Raw genomic sequence first — 18536 nt, forward strand, 5'->3', positions numbered from 1 at the left:
CTTCCCCCCTCCAAGCGGGCATGTTACTGACTTCAGCTGCAGGCTGATGGTGCGTTTAAGCCCTCCCACGCTTAAGTGAGTGTGTTTTCATCGAGGATGTGCGCCCAAGTTGCACGAATTGTATGTCAAAGACACGTTTTGCGTAGCTAAAGAAAATACAACTTTTTTTACACACTTGCTATCTTTGAGGTAGAAGTACTGTGCCTCATTAAAGAGTAGTGGCATAAGTACCTATGTAAAAAAAAAGAAAAACGTCTGCGCGTTTACTGTCAAGCTCTTTGAAACGGCTATGCCCGGGATCGGGTACCCAAAGTAGAAGCGGGCGCCCTGCTCGAGCTTGGACTTTGTAAAGGCGGCTTTGAAGTATTACCTAGCATACTTAAGGATGCTGTCGGCGGGAATTAAAAGTGGGTGCTCGTTTCCCTTCTGGCGTAGCCATCGTTCAGTTAAAAGCAATGGGATTCGTCTTCCTGTGCCGAGGCTGCGGGGCTTTCTCTCGCAAGTACCCAGAAGTCGCCGCCCCCCCCCCGCGGCCTGCCACGAGCGCTTTGGGAACGGCAGCGCGCTTCTTCCGCCAGCTTCCGGGCTCTTCCGCCGCCACACCGCGAGGGCGGAGGGGGACGGGGACGGTGCGCCAGGCCGGCGGCGGGCACAGCGGCTGGGCGCCCACCGCCGGCCGCCGGCGCGGCTGAGGCGGCGCGCCGCCCGTGAGGGATGGCGGCGGGCGCCGCCTCCGCGCTCTGGCTCGCGCGGCCGAGGGGCTCGTCCGGACTGGGCCCCCCTCGGCGTGCGGGTGTCGCCCGCGGCGCCGCCGCCGCTTCCTACGGAACGGCCTTACGCGAAGGTGTTTCGGGGCGCTCCTCCGTGGGACCGCCGGTGAACACGCGCGTGCGCTGCCCGTATTTCTCCGAGACGGGGGCGACGCCCCCCACGGGCCGCCGCGTTCCCCTAGGCGGCTCTTCCCCCCCCCCCCCGCCGCCCCGGGCACGCCGGCGGCGCCCGAAGGGAGGGGCCTCCTGCTGCAGCTGCCCCGGCTAACCCCGCCGCTTATCTCTGCGAACAGCCCTCCTGAGCGGGACGCCCCGCCCGCCCGCGGCCGGGGGCGCGGCGCAGGCCGGGGAGGGGGCCCCTCTCGCCCCCCGCCACCGCCCGGCGGCGGCGCACGTCCCCCGGCTCTGGGCGGGCGAAGGGGGCGGAGGCGCCGCCGCCTGCCGATCACGGCCCGCTGCCCAATAGGGGCGAGCGCTGGAAGGGCGCCGTGGCGTCAAGGCGTGACGTCGGCGGCGCCCATGGCAGAGGGCAGAGGACGGGTCGGAGGGGGCGATGGCCTCGTCGGTGGTGAGGGCCACGGTGCGCGCCGTCAGCAAGCGGAAGATCCAAGCTACGCGCGCCGCCCTCACCCTGGTCAGTGCCGCGCCGCCGCGGGCGGGCAGCGCCCGGCCCCTGCTGGCCCCGCCGGCTCACGGGTGCGAGCACTGCGCCACGGGCCGGGCCGGGCCGCCGGGCCTCCCCCGGCCTCTGCCGCCCGACCCGCGGCAGGGCAGGTGGTGCGCAGCCGCCCCCGGGCGGCCGGTGGCAGCGGGACGGGGACGGGCCGCGCCGCTCCACCTTGTCTGCGTGGGCGGGCGAGGCGTCGCGGAGTCGGGCGGTGTCGCGGCCTGGGAGGGGGCTACGGGGAGGCTGAAGGGCTCTCTTCCCCCTCCTGAGTTTACCGGGGGGCAGCTGCTGCGCCTTGCCCGTTCCGCTGCCCATCCCATCCCCGCTCCCCTCTGCTCCCTCCGCAGGGGCCCTTTGCAGAACGCGGGAGCGTGGGGGGCAGGCAGCGGGAGAAGGGGTAGCACCAGTGCGGCCCCTTCGTGCGGGGCGAGGGGGGGAGGCCTTTTTGCACAGTCACCCGGAGAGGCGTATTTATTTAAAAGAAAAAAAAAACAGCAACAAATGGAAAGGCATTACCTACAGAAGCTGAGGAGCAGGCTGTTTCCAAGGAGGCTTTGTATCCTTCTGTTGATTGAGGAAGGGCGTTTGCTACTAGCGGCAGTGTTGGGGAGGCCGTACTGTTGAGAGGGATTACCGCGGAGGAAGGTACAGCCAGTTCCCTGCAGGAACAGGGGCAGACTAAGTGCGTATGGTTAAATCGTTTGTCAGAGCAGGTAATTCCTGTTCAGTACTGATTCTGTAACCAATGAAGATTAATAGCGGTGATTAGAAAAGGTTTTCTACTGTAAGTCCGCCTGTAGTTAGCTTTGTGTGTTTAAGTCTGTTCACAGTAAGAACATCACACTAACGCTTTTCCTTTGCTCAGTGTCTTAGAAACTTGTAAGCATGTAATGGAAGTTTTTATGTTTGTGTTGTGTTCTCACATTTCGGCAACAACTAGTTCTGCATGAACAGTGAATTTATGTGCTGTAAAGCCACTAGTTGCCCTCTAGGCCAGTGGGAAGAGAAGTAGGCCATAAACACTTCTGTGCCTAGTTGACTTGTCTGTAAGGTGTATGTGACAAAAGTTTCACAAGAGCAGAACTACTTAATTGAATTGTGGTAGTGATGGGGGGTTGGGCAGGCAACACCAAACACCGTAATATTAAGGACTGCAGTTCTTGAGCTATCTGTTTGCTGGCAGTGTGGGTGAGGAGGGGAGTGAAGAACTGTGTTCTGCATGGATTAGATTCAGTAATCCTCCTTTTAACAGCAGAGTGCATATCTTCAGATCAGACATCAGTTTCAAGCAGAATACAGGCTGGTCAATGCTGACAGGTGGCTGATGCTGAAGGTGGACTTTGCAGATAGGGGACAAGCGTAAACTAAGAAAATTTGAGTGCACAGAGTTGGAATAGAATTGGTTTTTTACGGTACAACTAAGTATGTTGCACACTTTATATATGTGCAAGCACTCACTGCAAATAAACAAACAAAAAAAAACCATTTCAAATTGATGCATATGTCTTTGTTTTTCAGACACCATCAGCTGTTCAGAAGATAAAACAGCTTCTTAAGGATAAACCTGAGCATGTAAGTATAAACAGGGCCAACCTGTAGATTGTGCTAAGGTATTAGCACAGCTCATGATCGCAAAGCATTTCTGGCTACCTTAGAAGCTTTAAATAAACACTGAGGTGTTTACTGGAGATGTTGGCATCTTTTTTTGGAGGGGAAATATGTCAGCTTGTTTATATAACAAGCTTCGTTTCTTTATAAAATAAAATGCAGAAGATAACTGACTGTAATGACATCTCACTGTACAGTTACTTTTGAGATGGATAAAGTTGAAAAAATTTTAAATTTTCAAAATATTTTTGAGCTATATTTTAATGAAGCTTCTTAGTATGGCATAGTGGTGACTTCTGGTAAGGAAAGAGATCTTCAACTCTTGATGTTAAGACATTATTAATTAAGTTCTTGTGGGAATTCTCATTGTGAACTATATAATAATAAAGTTAGATTCATACCCATTGGAAAACATCTAATTCTTAGGAAATTTGCTAGACAATGTTTAATTTTAAGTAATCAGCATTTCTGCAAATAACTGATTGAGCTTGTCATCTTTTCTTCTTGGGGAAAAACACACAGAGTCTTGCTTTCTAATCATTATAAAAACAAGCATTGGATTTTCTTCTTTACAGTGTATATTATTTCAGGAAGACTATTTCTCTTTTAACTTTCATACAAGGCCCATTGTTTCTTTTGCTTCCTGCACATCTGCAACTAACTAGACTCTTTGTTCTAATGTTTTAAACCATCCTAAGGAAGCCCTAAGCCCACAGATTAGCTGGTCAGTCATCCCCTTGCTATAAATGGTGTGTGTGTTTTCTAGCCCATTATTTGTAGCAGTTCCTATGGAGAAAGGTATTCAGTCTGAAGATATCAAACACTGTTTCTGAGATCCCACTTGATGACAAGTGATACATTTTGATACATTTTTATTGTAACATTGATTATGGAGATAGACAATTAAATTTTTCCCTTTCAGTTATGAAGCATTGGTTTGTGGAAAGTGGTACAGATACTTTTGAAATATTATTGTGCACTGTTTTCTGTTTCTTTAAAACCTTTTCTCAGTTCTTTACTTACACAGCTGCTCTTTTTGTCAGACTTGTTGGATACTGTGAATGTTACAAACATGTTGACTAGGTTGGCTTTTAAGGTCGATTAAAACAGTGAGCAAATAAACATACTTGATTTAAGGAAGGGATTGATTTTTAATTGAGACTGGCAATAGAGGTAATGAAGAAATCAAAGTATGTTTTCCAAAACTTTAGTTTGAAGTAAGTTTTCTGACGGTGCCATTGCAAGAGTTCTGTGAAAATCTGCCTTTGTCTTCACCTCATAGCTTCATAATTATGTTACTGTCAGTAATCTTAACATAGTGCCTGAATTAGCATCTGAGTAAACTTTAATTTGAAGTCACAAAAATATCCATCTTTGAAATTTGACTGTCTTTATGAGACCAGGCACCTACAGGAGTGCCAACAGTTTATTACTTCAAAACTTTAACATACGTCAGGGTTTGATCCGCAGCAGCGAACATCTGATGTTTGCTTTTACCTTGGCAGTCAATTTTGTAAAAGGAAAAAAAATCTTACCTCTTAATCCATTAAGGTAATTCACTTCTGCTTTGAGGCAGTGGAGAATAATAAATGTCAGCATGTTGTTGTTCCGCATACTTTTTATCTTGGTATTCAGGTTTTAAAAAAAGTCATGAATATGGTGTTGGGTTTGTTTTTTTGGTTTTTTTTTTAGGTAGGTGTTAAAGTAGGTGTTCGTACAAGAGGATGCAATGGACTTTCTTACACGTTAGAATATACGAAATCGAAAGGAGACTCTGATGAAGAAGTAGTTCAAGATGGTGAGTTTCCGATGCAGCAGAGCAGACTTCTGTGGTGGTGGGGAAGAATAACCTATTACGGGTTTGCCAAGGTCAAGGTTAGAACTTACTTGAAGTAACAAATTATAGCAAGAGGTCCTACTGTTCTGTTACGGGAATTGTTGTGACCTTAGTTTCTGTTTTGAAGTAACCAGTTAGTTAAAATCTGCAGCTTTGCAGTCTCTGCATCAGATGCTACTTTGCCAGCATAGTCTAGTCCATCATTCATGTCTTTGGAGGTGGCTAAGAGCAGATATTTAGAGAGTAATACAGAGCAGTGCATATATAAAGGATTACTTTATCAGCATTCGTAAACTAAGGCTTGGCAAAGTAAAGATTTTATTTGCAAGGGATTTTCCTGATTATCTTCTCTAACTAGTCCTATTCATCATTGATTCATAATCAGTTTTTAACCTCTTTATGCTTTTGACTTTTACATTGCTTTGTAACAATGGAGTCTATGATTTTAGGAGTATTTTAAAAATTGTTTTCATATGCTGGTATTTAAGCTTGCTGCTTGATAATTTCGTAGAGCATCCCATGATAGGTCTATTGCTAAAGTTTCTGTCATGGTTTAACCCCAGCCAGCAGCAGCTGAGCCCCACACAGCTGCTCACTCACTCTCCCACCGTGGGATGGGGGAATGAATCAGAATGGTAAAAGTGAGAAAACTCGTGGGTTGAGATAAAGGCAGTTTAACAGGTAAAGCAAAAGCTGTGCGCACAAGCAAAGCAAAACAAGAAATTCATTCACCACTTCCCATGGGCAGGCGGGTGTTCAGCCATCTCCAGGAAAGCAGGGCTCCATCATGCGTAACAGTTACTTGGGAAGACAAATGCCATCATTCCGAACGTCCCCCCCTTCCTTCTTCTTCCCCCAGCTTTAGATGCTGAGCATGACGTCATATGGTCTGGAAAATGCCTTTGGTCAGTTGGGGTCAGCTGTCCCGTCTGTGTCCCCTCCCAACTCCTTGTGCACCCCCAGCCTACTGGCTGGTGGGGTGGGGTGAGAGGCTGAAAAAGCCCTGACTCTGTGTAAGCACTGCTTAGCAATAACTAAAGCATCCCTGTGTTATCAACACTGTTTCCAGCACAATTCCAAAACATAACCCCATACTAGCTATTCTGGAGAAAAACAACTCTGTTCCAGTCAAAACCAGCACAATTCTATAGTTTTTTTTCCAATTTTTATAAAAATTTCTATGAGTCATCTTTTGTCAAATACGGATTTTTACAGAAGCATAATAGTGTTTGTTTTGGTTTCTGTTCTTTTTCTAAAAGTTCCTAAAATTCCTTTTGTGAGGCTGGTTTGTGGTTTTTTTGGGCATTACTGAACTCTGTTATATTATGTTCAGGAATATTACTTTTAATTTGGTGGCAAAGTAAGAGATTTAAATATAAGTGGGGTATCACAATTATTTTCTTACAGAAGCTATGCTGCTAGGCAGAGCCCATCTTCCAGCTGTCTTCAGAATACCTGTGACGAACTCATAGATTTTATTCTCTTAAACAGAGAATTAGTTGGAACTTGAGCAAATGATTAAAATGAACCAGAGTATGTAAGATAGGGACTGCCACCTAATTCTGCAAGTGCCTCTTGATTTCAAATTCAGCAGGCTTCTGGAGTTACCTCTTCTGTTTGACTTTGAGCTTTAGCTTTACATGGCTGAAAACACATTTTTCAGAAGGCGTTTCCTGGTTTGGATCTTAAGGAATGTAAAAGCAGTTTCCCTCAGTCAGGTCAGAGGCCTTACGTTCCAAAGCCAGGCAACGTTTCACGTGTGCCTGTGTGCTTTCTGGTTTGTTTTGGTTGCTTCTAGCCAGATTGCCAGTGAAGGCTCTGTCTTTTATATAGCTCTGTGCTCACTGAGCTGGTGGCTTTGGATCCCAGCACAAATTTTCTGGCTTTTAGGTAGTAATCACTGCTTCAGGGATCAGGTCCATAAACTCCTTCATTAGGTTTAGCCTTCACTGTCAGTTACTGTCCAAACCGACCCCAAAAATGTGTAGATTCAACTCGGTTGCCCACAGACTTGAGTTGTATTAGTAGTGTGTTTTATCTCAATGTCTACCATGATGAAACAGCTTTCCAGCAATCTCTCATATAACTTAATGAGTTTTTGTTGCTGTTTACTGATACAATTTTACATTTTTATTTTTATTATTTCCTAGTCCGGGCAGCTAAAGCTGTCCGCTCACAACTTTGTATCAGATATGCAGTTCTAAAGTTCAGTAACTTTCCAGAGAGGTAGATCCTTTGTATACTTCGAAAAGGGAGCTCTTTCTAGTTCCTAAAAAGAACTACTAATTCTTAATCCTTAAAAGTTGTGATATCTTTGGAAGTTCACACATTTGCCTTATTATAGGATTCAGTATTGCTAACAGTTAACATAGACCTAATATTTTGGCAGAGCAAAAAATAATCATTTTGAGAGAGGAACATTTGGTTTTTCAAGGATTTGGGGCATCTTGTTGGATGCACAGACTTTAAGAATGGTAGGAAATGGGTTACTGACTGTAATGTGTAGGAATTAAATATTGAAGCTGAGATTCGTTCCCAGGTTCTACAGTGTATTTCCCTGGGTATCATGTTTTTAAATCCCACCTCAAAAAATACATACATGCATGTGCACATGCAGATAACAGTTCTAAGACTGTTGCAAGGCTTTTATAGGTAGAGTATAAACAGTGGTAAAAGTGCCCTATATTAGGCCAGGGAAACCAAGTTATACTGGTAGCCTTCACGTTTGGGTTCCATTTTTTTATCGCTGGTCAAAAGAGAATTTCAAATTGAATGATGATTTTGCTGTATGTAATTTTTTTTTTCTTTGTTGTCTTCAAGGGGTTAGAGTGTTTATTGAGAAGAAGGCACAGCTGACACTTCTAGGAACTGAGATGGACTATGTAGAAGACAAGCTGTCCAGTGAATTTGTCTTCAATAATCCAAACATCAAAGGAACATGTGGCTGTGGAGAAAGCTTTAACATCTGAAATCTCAGGACTACTTCTTTGACTTTGAACACCCCAAAACACTTACTATGATGGGTTTCAGAAGCAAATGCATTTTCTTCACATTTGTAGGCTCCATAAAGTGTGGGTACCGTGAAGAAAAATAAAGTTAAATCATTTTGAAAATTTAAATTGTGTGTTAAATTCCACCACTGATGTAGTTATGCTGTAATTTGTGATGAGTTGGGATCCAAAAGGTAAGAACAGTTAAGTGCTGTAGTAACAACTCTGTACCTTCACATGCCGAGGAAATAAAATCTCACTGTTCTTTTCCTTTGTCATTTTCTTTGTCCACTCTACTCGCTTCTCCATCCAAAACCCATTTGAAAGAATATATTGCCTATGTGTTCTGCTTTGACTTGGGAGGGAAACAACCAAAACCAAACCCCCCAAAACCCTCAACCATTTATCTGTGTTTGTTTATAAAGATTTATATGCACAGGCACACAGTCTTCAGCTTCAGAGTTCACTATGATTATGTAGGTGCTTGCTTTGTTTTTGTAGTTTTCTGATGCTTTGATCTTTTTGTGTGTGGATTTTCTGGTGGTTTATTTTTGTGTAAATCTGGGGAAGTCTAAAAGGAAGTTCATGTATTAATATAGTGGTAGGCTACCATAGTGCTGCTTGCAGAAATACTTAAAAATGGCCTAACCCAATTTTAATTCTGTTCCTTTCCTTGTTGAAGGCACAGTATCTGCTGTACTTAGAAAGTCATTTTCAAGAACATGAAATAGATTGAGGCACTGGAGTACTAAAGCAAGATACACACAGGTCTTGTTTCTCACATTTCTGTTGTTTATCTTTCTTGACTTAAATTGCAAAGTTGGTAAAACTGCCTCCGGATTCTGATTCCCCATGTTCACAGAATGTGCTACCTGTGAACCAAATGCTATGAATGCTTTTTTTGAGAGAGAAATCTTAGACTTCTCATTACTTTTTTTTTTTTTGTTTACTCATGTCTGCTACTACTTTTGTTACAGCTTGACCTCTGTAGTTGCTAGGGGTTTTCACCCAAATTTACAGTAACTTCTGTTTAACTCCCGTCTTGAAGTTAACTTGGTAACAGAAGAAAAAACATTTATAATTTAGAAATCCATAGTATTTTGTAATTGTTTTAAATTAATCTAGACAGTAATTAAAATATTACGTTTATAGGAGGCCATTTTTTCTTTGGAATTTATGCTTGCTTTCTCCTTATTGGAATTCTGTTTTTGTAAACTAGTGTTTTTCAAGCTTATAAAGTCTTCAACTCTTCTTTGCTGGTGCTTAGGCAGAAGTGTAAATGCCTCCCCAGGCCTTCCCAGAAAGTGATATGAGAGAACTACTGTTCCATTCTTTTATCTCCATGTTTCCCTGATTGTCCAAAGATGACATTGTGCAGCTAAGCTGCTCGCTTCTGCAGGAGAGAAGATAATGTGTCTGCCTAGGCAGCTGATCAGAACACCTGGTGAAAAGGGTTCAAATGAAAAGCAGGGGACAACAGGGACTGGGGTCTTGCAGTCAAGGACAAGAAGGTGCCGAGATGGGAGTGAACTGAGAGCATTAAGGCTGCATGTTGAAAATCCAAAGGTCACATTGAATCTGGACAGTTGTACCCTCATGCCTGTCAACAACTTCGGATAGTAATGTGCCGAAGACGTAGGATTGCAGCTATGTTTTTATTCGTCCTTCTACACCTCTTCCCAGGTGTAGAGGGAAGAAGAAAAATGAAAAAGTAATTCTTGATCTGTTTTATGTAGTGCATAGGAACAGAAGGTCAGAATTTCCACACCTGTAGTTTAATATTAAATACCTGAATTTTGATTGTATACTATATCACCTTTTGATGTAAAAACACCATTTCCTTCAACTGTCAACTGTTGTACACAGTGACTTTACTTCATATAGTAATTCAGGAATTAGTGGTAATACACTGCCTAGGTGCATTTATAGTGCTGGAAGTCTTGCCAAACAAAAAAAAGCAGTTAATGTGATACAGCTGCATTAATATGTCTAAAACTCCAAGCTAAGGGCCTTTCTTCAGATTGCATTTCTCTGCTTCTTGCTGGAGGGTAAGACTGTGAAGGTGGTAGCACTGGTGGTTGCTAAGAGTGCTAGTACTTACTCATTTAACTTGTTTTGGTGTGTTTTGGGGTGGGGGAGTTTGGTTTGGTTTTGCTTTTTTTTAGACCTGTGGCACATATAGCAATCCTTTTCATGTGTTTTGTGTATATGCCTTGAGTGAAAGTTTGCACTTTTGTACTCCCACGAAATAATACTCTAAATTGTCACTTTACTAAGACACCTAACGCACAATGTGTTTAAACTTCTGTTAAAGTGCTATTTACGGTGGCGTAGCAACATGGTTTTGTTGAGTGGTCCATCATAATTTTGTGCAATACTGTATGTAGAGTTCTCAGTTATAATAATAAACACTGCCTGTTGGTAAACATGAAATATCTTGAATGATTTTGTTTACAGTAATAAACAATCACTGGGGGGAGAGAATAGGTTTGTTTGCTGGGATTACAAAGCAGATAGAACATTACTGTTACCTGAGTTAATATTTCTCAGAAATATTAAACTTTTCCAAATATTAGCAGCATTGGAATACCATAGAAACATATGGCAAAAAAAATTAATTAACTATGTACAGAAAGGTATTTACACGTACTGGAAGGGTGGGCTGTAAGGCATAGATTTCTGTTAAACGTTGTGATACATTGTTCTCAGGGTAAAAATTCTAACAGGCAAGATGCTTATTTTGAAGGCTTCTACATGCCAAAAACTCATTGTGGTCTGTTTTAATGCAGGATAATGATTTTGATCAAAGTAACTGTTGGCATAAAAAGTTTTTAATTGCCTAGGCAATTTAAGGGTGACAGTCAAAGGGCATTCCTGGCCATTTCACATCAGTGCTGTATAATGGCACTAATATGCCATAGTGTACTACTTTTATGACACATTTTTTCTCTTAGATACAGTCTTTCCACCCCTAAAGCCATTTTTCCTTTTCCTGTTATATGAAGATTCTGAACGATAGGGGGCGAAGTAATAGATTTTGGAAAAACGCTAGAGATTGTTGGTTCAATTGCATATTCGCGATGTTGGAGTGAGAGAACCAAAGCCTTCATACAGTCGGGAGCGTGGAAACGCAACGGTTACCTTTCTGTTGGAGTTCTTACAGAACTTGTAAAAAACCACTTGCTTGCACCTGCAAATCAGTATTACCTGGTCCATCCCTTCTTATAGCTCTCTCTGAATGGCTCAGGAAGAACAACTTGTTTAGGAAAACATTGAACAGTTCAATAAGCAAGTCATGCTGACAACAGGTAATGGGACAAAAATCAATTTGAACTCCAATATTAAAAATCAGATGCAGGTAATGGGACTGTGAAATTTAGTCGAGGAAACATAGGTTGGTTTCTTTTTTTGTAGTTAAATCCTGTCTGCTGTGGGTTGCTTCTGTAAGTTTGGGGGGGTTTACTGTAATTATTATTCTCCTCATTTATTTAAATCAGTGCCTTCACTAGTGGAAAAAATCTCCAACTGTACCACTATTGTGCTTACACTGGCTGCCTGGCCATGTATTAGACTAATTTTTTGTAACACTAAAATTTTGCATTCTCTTCTGACAGAAGAATTCCATAGCTGTGTGATGTGGCAGAGTGTACACCTCTGTGTTCATCACAAAAGAACCCTCAAAAAAGTACTTGAAAAATTACTTTTTATGGTGACCAGTACAGCTTTTTGTCTGTAAAGTCATCTGCCAGTGAGTGGTTCAGGCCGCTTTGTTCTATACTGCCACTTTTAACAGCCACGAGATACGCAGCTTCAACATGGTAAGCAAAAATGCAGGTACTTAGCATGCATTTGGGTCTGAGCAGCGTTTCAACAGCAATTTCTGTGTGCAATATCTGGCATTTTTCTTAAAGAGAGAGACAGCGAGGGAAGATGAGCCGCCGAATTTAGGCAAGGCCTTCACCCTCGTCTTTTACGGCCCCTCTCCGTGGGCCGTTTCCCCGGCTGTGCGTGCCGCCGCTGGCCGCAGCGCTCCCGCGGTGCGGTTCCTCCCGGTGGAACCCAGGGCTGCCAGACCGTGTCTGCCCCGGGGCAGGGTCCTAAGCCGCGGCCCCGCTCCTCTTCCTAGGCGGCTGGAGGTTCTAGCTCACGGGAGCGGACACCTGCTGCCACGGGGTGGCAGCAAGTCTCCAGCCTATGCGTTTCAAAAGGCGAATCGCCCCTTTCCCGACACCCGTGTTCAAAGTTTCCTGTTGCTTTTCCTGAATACCGGCGTGCTTTGGCTTGTACTGCTGTTCAGCTCTGCCGTTTGTCCTTCTCGCATTCTGTTCTGTGCTTTTTACCTGTTCCTGAAGGATGGTAGATGACTGCAGAAATGCAACACGTCAGTCACATCACTTCAGAGCTCCTGATGCAGAGAGGAGCAGAGCAGAGTTTTCTGACCAGCCTTGGCTGTTGAAGCAATGTTTTTCTCACCTTTTCTCCCCTTGCTAGTAGTGTGTTCATGTACCTCATTAATGTTGTGTCCGTCTCCAAATTACTGCAGATTTGTTTCTGACGGTTCGCTTTAACTTTAAGGGTAACTGAAGTTCCTTGCTAGGATGGTACAGTCCAGCGGGACAAAGAATCTCACAAAACAGCATAGTCTCCACTCACAACAGAAATACTCTCATCCCCCACACCTTACTTATCTGGGGTTTTTTGCTGATTGCATAATGATTTTATTGCATATGATTTTAATGAAAAATTCCTTCTGTAGCTTACTGAAGCTAAGCCCAGACAGCAGGAATAAGTTCCCCTTCCTAGCTAATGAAACGCGACAGCCTCCAAAAATTTGAAATAACCTAAGTAGCAGAATTCAGTTCATACAGAGGACTTGCAGCCAGCCACTTCCTTTTTCAACCACATGTTTTAATCCTTAATTTGCTCATGGTGATTCATTCACATAGACCTTTCATTCCTAATCACAGTAGTCCTTCTGATTAAATACTAAACAGTTGTATGTAGTCTGGCAAAACCATGTTTAAGTTAGATTACTTTGCTGTTAATTATATTATTTCCTTCCTTGTGCTTGTTTCACATAAGAAGCTTAAATGCAAGCAAGTATTCAAATAAGGAGAAAAGGCAAGGTGCTAATGCATGTAATGTTGTGGGATTTCATGAAGCACATAGGTGGTAGAGAACAGGAACCAGTCCCTCCTGCCAGCCTCTGTTTTCACAAGAGGTTTGCAGCATGCAGTCCTCCCATTTGTAAATGAGAGCTAGCTGAAGCGTATAGTCAATGTTTATTTCTGCTGACTATCCACTGAATACTCCCCCAAAATAAATAAATAGAAAATCCAATAGTTGGGCATAAAAAGTGGTAATGTAAAACTGCTGTTTGGAAACTTTGTTGAGAAGAGAAATCATATTGCTTCCCCTTGACATACATCTTCTGAATTTCTGCCTTTATTATTTGAGCTATGAACTGAGATTCAACCAAACAAATATTGGCAAATCTTGCTGAAGTGGTTTTAGGAAGTTCCTGTGTACTTGTTCCCTCTGTTTGAGGCTGCCACTGCTATGGCATGTTTGTGAAACAAGTGCCTGAGCCTCAACTGTTGACAGCGAGTTTACATTAATGTGTTGCCCTGTGAAGTTAGTTGCTCCAAGAAAGGAACCTGTTCAATCTTGCTGAAATGTGGGAAAACCCCAGCAAAGTGATAAATAGTTATACAGTGAGTGCAGTTTACTTAAATTACCCTATCAAGAACTAGAGCTCATCTGCCCATGCCTTAGGGAGCCTGAAACACCTCCTGTGAGGATATTGCAAGTTGGCACCCACAATATTCTTTTAATGAAGAACCTCTGGTTTCTACAAATAATTTAGAACATTAAAATCCTCTTGCAACCCTTAAACCCAAGGCTTGTTAAACATGTGACATGGAACTTTGCCATCCCCATTTGATAGGTATGGCCCACTGTGGAACTGTGAAGCAGTTTAAAAAGACTCAGAAAAATGATTTTGAACTCCAGGTTTGGATGCTTTCAAAGAAAACTATTCACATTAGATCTACACATTCACCATCCTACATCTTACTGAAATTTGTGCTCTCAGTGCTGTACTTGAACTGGTTAAAAAGCCCTGCATTATAACTAGGCCCATATGTCACAGTAAAGAGGTTTTTGCATGAGTGCACTTTTAAAAATGGAAGCCCTGGTTTATTATGAATTGGAAAAATATTTCCTGGAAAACAGCACTCTGGTGGGAACCCACCAGCACTGAGTTTTGCATGGGGGATGCTTCGGTGCACTGTGAAGGCTGTGTCTTTGTTTCTGCTCTGCTTGAGACCTCTGGCCCTGACAGCTCAAGAAGCTTCCCTCATACTCACCCGCTGTCTAAAGCAAGTCTGCCACACGCTGCGGTACTTTTAATTCAAGAAAGTGGCCTTTCGGGCAGGAGGTGAGAGAAGAGTGAAAACAGGCAGAAAAACAGGAATTTTTCACCCAAGGTAAAATATTTAGCCAAATACATATAAAACTATAAAGTATTGTATCTGTCATTGTGCCAACCTGAGCTGCCATTTGCTGATGCTTGTTTTTGTGGCAACCTGAGCCCCAAGAGTTACCCGGTGACTGACACCAGCCTTGCCCTCCAGTTATACCTGCTAAACCAGAGCTAGGCACTGCAGTCCCACAACGTGGGGTTTCCCCTCCCTTTTGGGTGCGAGAGAAGGACCAAGCCTCCCCATCCCCTCCTTGCTGGGCAGCCAACCAGAGAAAACAAGGCGCAGGGAAGCTAAGGCCCTGCTGCCCGCGGCCATCTTTCCCAACCCTGGCTGCCGCTGCCCCTCAGCGCCCTCTGGCACTCCCTGAACACACTGTCCTGAGCAGCTATTGGCTAACTCAAGCTCTGTCCCCGCCCCACCCGCCAAGCACACCAATCATGTTCTCTCTGGTCAGCTGCCCCACCCTCCTCAGCGAGGCTGCTGAGGGTGGGGAGATGGCCGTGGGCATTTTCTGGGGCGGCTCCTTCCCTGGCCCGGGGGCGAGGGGCCAGCCGCTCTTCTGTGCAGCCCTCGTTGCCCTCCTTCCCTAATGAACTTCATCTCACGGGGAGCATGGTGGTTTGTGTGCAGCGCGTGGCGGGGCCCACCAGGGGCAGGGCCCACAGCGAGCGAGGTAGGCCCAGGTTGTCACCAGGATCACAACCCGCAGGCGTCCGGCTGAGCAGGAGCCCCTTGGGGGGGTCTGCTCTGCTCCCGTCTGCCTTCCTGGGATGTGGAAGGTGAATTCAGGGGAAAGCATAGCAACAGCAGGAAGGCCGCTAGGGAAACCCATAAAGTGAGCTTAGAAGGCACCGGTGTGCCTTGGCAAAATGTAAGCAAAGGAGAGAAAATGCTGGTCTTCCAGGATGCATAGGCAGCAAGTAAGCAGGGGATTTGACTATGGCAGGAAAAGGGAAACCAGGGAAAAAAAGAATCACACTAAGTAAGGAAAATCTAGTATTTTAGGATGAGCTTACTGCTGAAATCTCTTGTCCTGGGAATCATCTCACAAGGAAAGTGAGAAATCCTGCCATCTTTGAGAAGGGTTTAAACTCTGGTGGGCAAAGTACTGTGATGCATAATGAACCACAGATAGCTCACCAGACACTGGGCAATAAGGGACTGACTCCCTCTTGGGCATTTGTATTTTTCCTCTTCATCTCTTCTCCTTTTAATCCTGTTTCTCTATAATTTTCATGTCTTTTAATTACTAATTAAAATTGCTTTTTTTTTTTTCAGTATGGTGAAGGCACAACGGATCAAAATGGGAAAGACATACTGCCAGAAGATACCGAGCAGAAAAAACAGTCATTCCCTCTTGATTTGAAAGTGAGTGTTGTAACAGTGTAAAAGCAGTTTGTAGGTTTTCTGTGTCATCTACTTTCTTTTATGCTGATTTTTTTATGGACTGATTGACTAGGTAGCTCTACAGTACCAAGTTTTTATTTGTTCAATATAGTGGAACTGTCAGAATACAAAGATATTCTAGGCTCAGAGTCACAAATACATTTGTACTGAATTTTTGTGGTGAAAAAAGAATTGATACCAGAATTTGTAACAGTTTAATATTTCAAGTTCTGTAGTTATGGGCACAGAACTTCAGTTAGTATCATTTGCCCCTGTTATGAAAAAAATAAGTATTTGTCTTACCTTCATGGCATAAATTGAAAGATGATTTTGTTTCTCGGTGGTGCTCTATATATCAGTAGACTTGGTCAGAAGATCAGTAAGAGGCAGGTATCTGATTCTGCTTTGTCCCTTAGGTTGTGTGGCCTTAAATGGTCATTTATCTTAATGAAACCAGCTCACTTGCTTTCTTTCATAAACTTTGAGTACTCTTTGAATAAACCAACAAGCCACTGCAATCCCAACAACAGGGGGAGTGTGTCTGGACTAGTTTCTAGACTAAGTAATGCTGCTTACATCTATACAGAAATGGTCAGTTTCTCATGAGTTTTCAGTAAAATAAAATTATTTTTAATGCATAACATTTGGATCTCGTACTTAATGGTATAGGACAGCAAACAAATAGCACATCCTTCTCATGGTTTGGTTCATCGCCTTTGCAACTTCCTAGTAAGAGATTGGCTGGCACTGGGTGCTGGAGGTAAGCTAAGCAGAGGTATACACAATGTTACAGCTTCCTTAGGTTCACTTTCTCCCTCTTAATGATCTGTTTTATACATGTATCCTTACACATTGTTCCAGACAGATTACATTTTTAAACTAGTTTTGGACAATTTTATTAATCAAGGCATGATGTGGAAAATTAGAGATTTTTTTTCATGGAGCAGTTGACATTTACAGTCTGTTATAAACATTATAAAAGATATGCATAATGTAACAAATCAATCCAAAGAGAATGTATTCTGTCATTATTGTGGTGTGCTGGGAACAACAGGTCATTGGCCTCTTATGTGATCATCTTGCTTTTATCTTCATACCTAGCCCATGATTACTTTTTATACTATGTTTAGATTGTAAGATTTTTGTGGCACGGATGATTTGTTTGTATTGCTTGAAGATCAATGGCTACAAAACCGTGACTCTTACTGAAAATCCTAGTCTTTAAAAAATTTAAGTAATAATAATACTACTAATAAAAGAAAATTTCGTAGTCATCCATAGAGTTTATTTTTACAGTCCTGTGCCATTAATGTGAAAAAGTTCCTATATTCTTTTCAGGTACTAGAATTGTTGTCACCCCTCACAAATATTAAAAATGAACAGCAAAAGTATCCATCACTTTTGGAGCAAGCACACATCTCTCTCTTTTATACTATACAGTCAGCAGTAAGATCTAACAACTGGAATGGTGCACCATGTAACAAACACAGCTTTCTTTCTAATGAGTCTAGTAGTAGCAGTTGTTCACAAATAGATGTTGAAAAGGAAAATGCTGAGTCACCAAGAACAGGAAAGAGAATCCCAAACAGTTTCATATCTGAAGATGTCAAATAGCTGTCTAAACCAAAGTAAAAAGTATCTGTTGCTGAAGAGCACAGAAAAGCTGATGTTTGTGACCCATTGCAAAAACTTATACTCCCTTATGTGTTTTTGATCAAAAATTGCCTTCCTATGCCAGTTTCTTTGATCCAAGACAAATGTTTCAGTGGGGAGATATTATGCAAGATATGACATTTCAGCAAAAAGAAAAAGCTCCAGCCAACATTTGAGACTTCCTCCATTTCTACATTACACACTTCTGATGGTGAGCAGTCTATACTGATAATTATGGATGCTTCAGAGTAGCACAATTGAGATTAGCCAGGAACAACAGAACAAAAGTTAAAAGCAGGAAAATAATTGAGCCTGAATTTCAAGAGACAGTTCCTTAATATAAGAACTCAGATATTATACTCTGAAATAATTTCCAAATAATAGAAACTTGATTACCTCTGACATGGAAAAAGATGTTTGTCAAAGCAAAAATTGGCAAACATCTGCTACATTTATTTACACCAAACACATATTTTTCCACAAAACCCTGCAAGAAATATCAAAAATGTATACAAAATCATGACAGGCATTTGGGAACTCTCTCAGATCTGTGTGCGCAGATGTAGTTAATTCTTACAAGCTTGTTAGTTGCTCCTGACATTGTTTTCAGTGGGAATCTTGGTTTGGTTTTCGGCGGGAGTTGGATTTATGTAAACAATTTTCTCCTCATTCAAGCAAAGCACTGGATTCTCAAATGAATAACACCTTGGTTTTTTAAATCTGCATCTGCTCTGAAGTGTATTAACAGGTTTTTTTTATGGATCTGCTACAGCTAATGGCTTGCATACACTGTGACCATTCTGTGTGGAGAGGTTACCATAGCAGAGCATCTTTGATCCCACTTGAGCAACAGAGGGGATAATCTGTGCCAAAGCAACACTTTCCATATTTTACCTCTCCTTCCCATCTTCATGACTTCGAAGTACTTTAGGGCTTTGTATCAATTTTTCATATATTACTTTCTGTGTCTGTGTGTGCACGCATGTCTGAGAAAAACACCAGTTAATGGCTCCAAGTGGCCTTCCTGCATAACTTGGGAAGAATTAAACCCATTTTTAGAGCTTCTGGATTCTCAGATATAACCTTGAACCTCCAAGGAACAGTTTGGTGGAGGCAGTATGTTTTCCACAATTACAATAC

At 42.9% G+C, this 18536-nt stretch overlaps 1 protein-coding gene across 1 annotated transcript; it reads left to right on the forward strand.

Annotated features, from left to right (window-relative positions):
• Positions 1 to 1229: 1229 nt before the first annotated feature.
• Positions 1230 to 10305, forward strand: ISCA1 (iron-sulfur cluster assembly 1). The gene is made up of 4 exons (XM_030004817.1): positions 1230 to 1404; positions 2956 to 3009; positions 4738 to 4843; positions 7703 to 10305. Exons 1-4 carry the CDS (start codon positions 1324 to 1326, stop codon positions 7849 to 7851), a joined length of 390 nt encoding a protein of 129 aa, XP_029860677.1. The 5' UTR covers positions 1230 to 1323; the 3' UTR covers positions 7852 to 10305.
• Positions 10306 to 18536: the final 8231 nt, after the last annotated feature.

The sequence above is a fragment of the Aquila chrysaetos genome, chromosome Z, assembly GCF_900496995.4.
Source record: "Aquila chrysaetos chrysaetos chromosome Z, bAquChr1.4, whole genome shotgun sequence".
NCBI lineage: Eukaryota > Metazoa > Chordata > Aves > Accipitriformes > Accipitridae > Aquila > Aquila chrysaetos.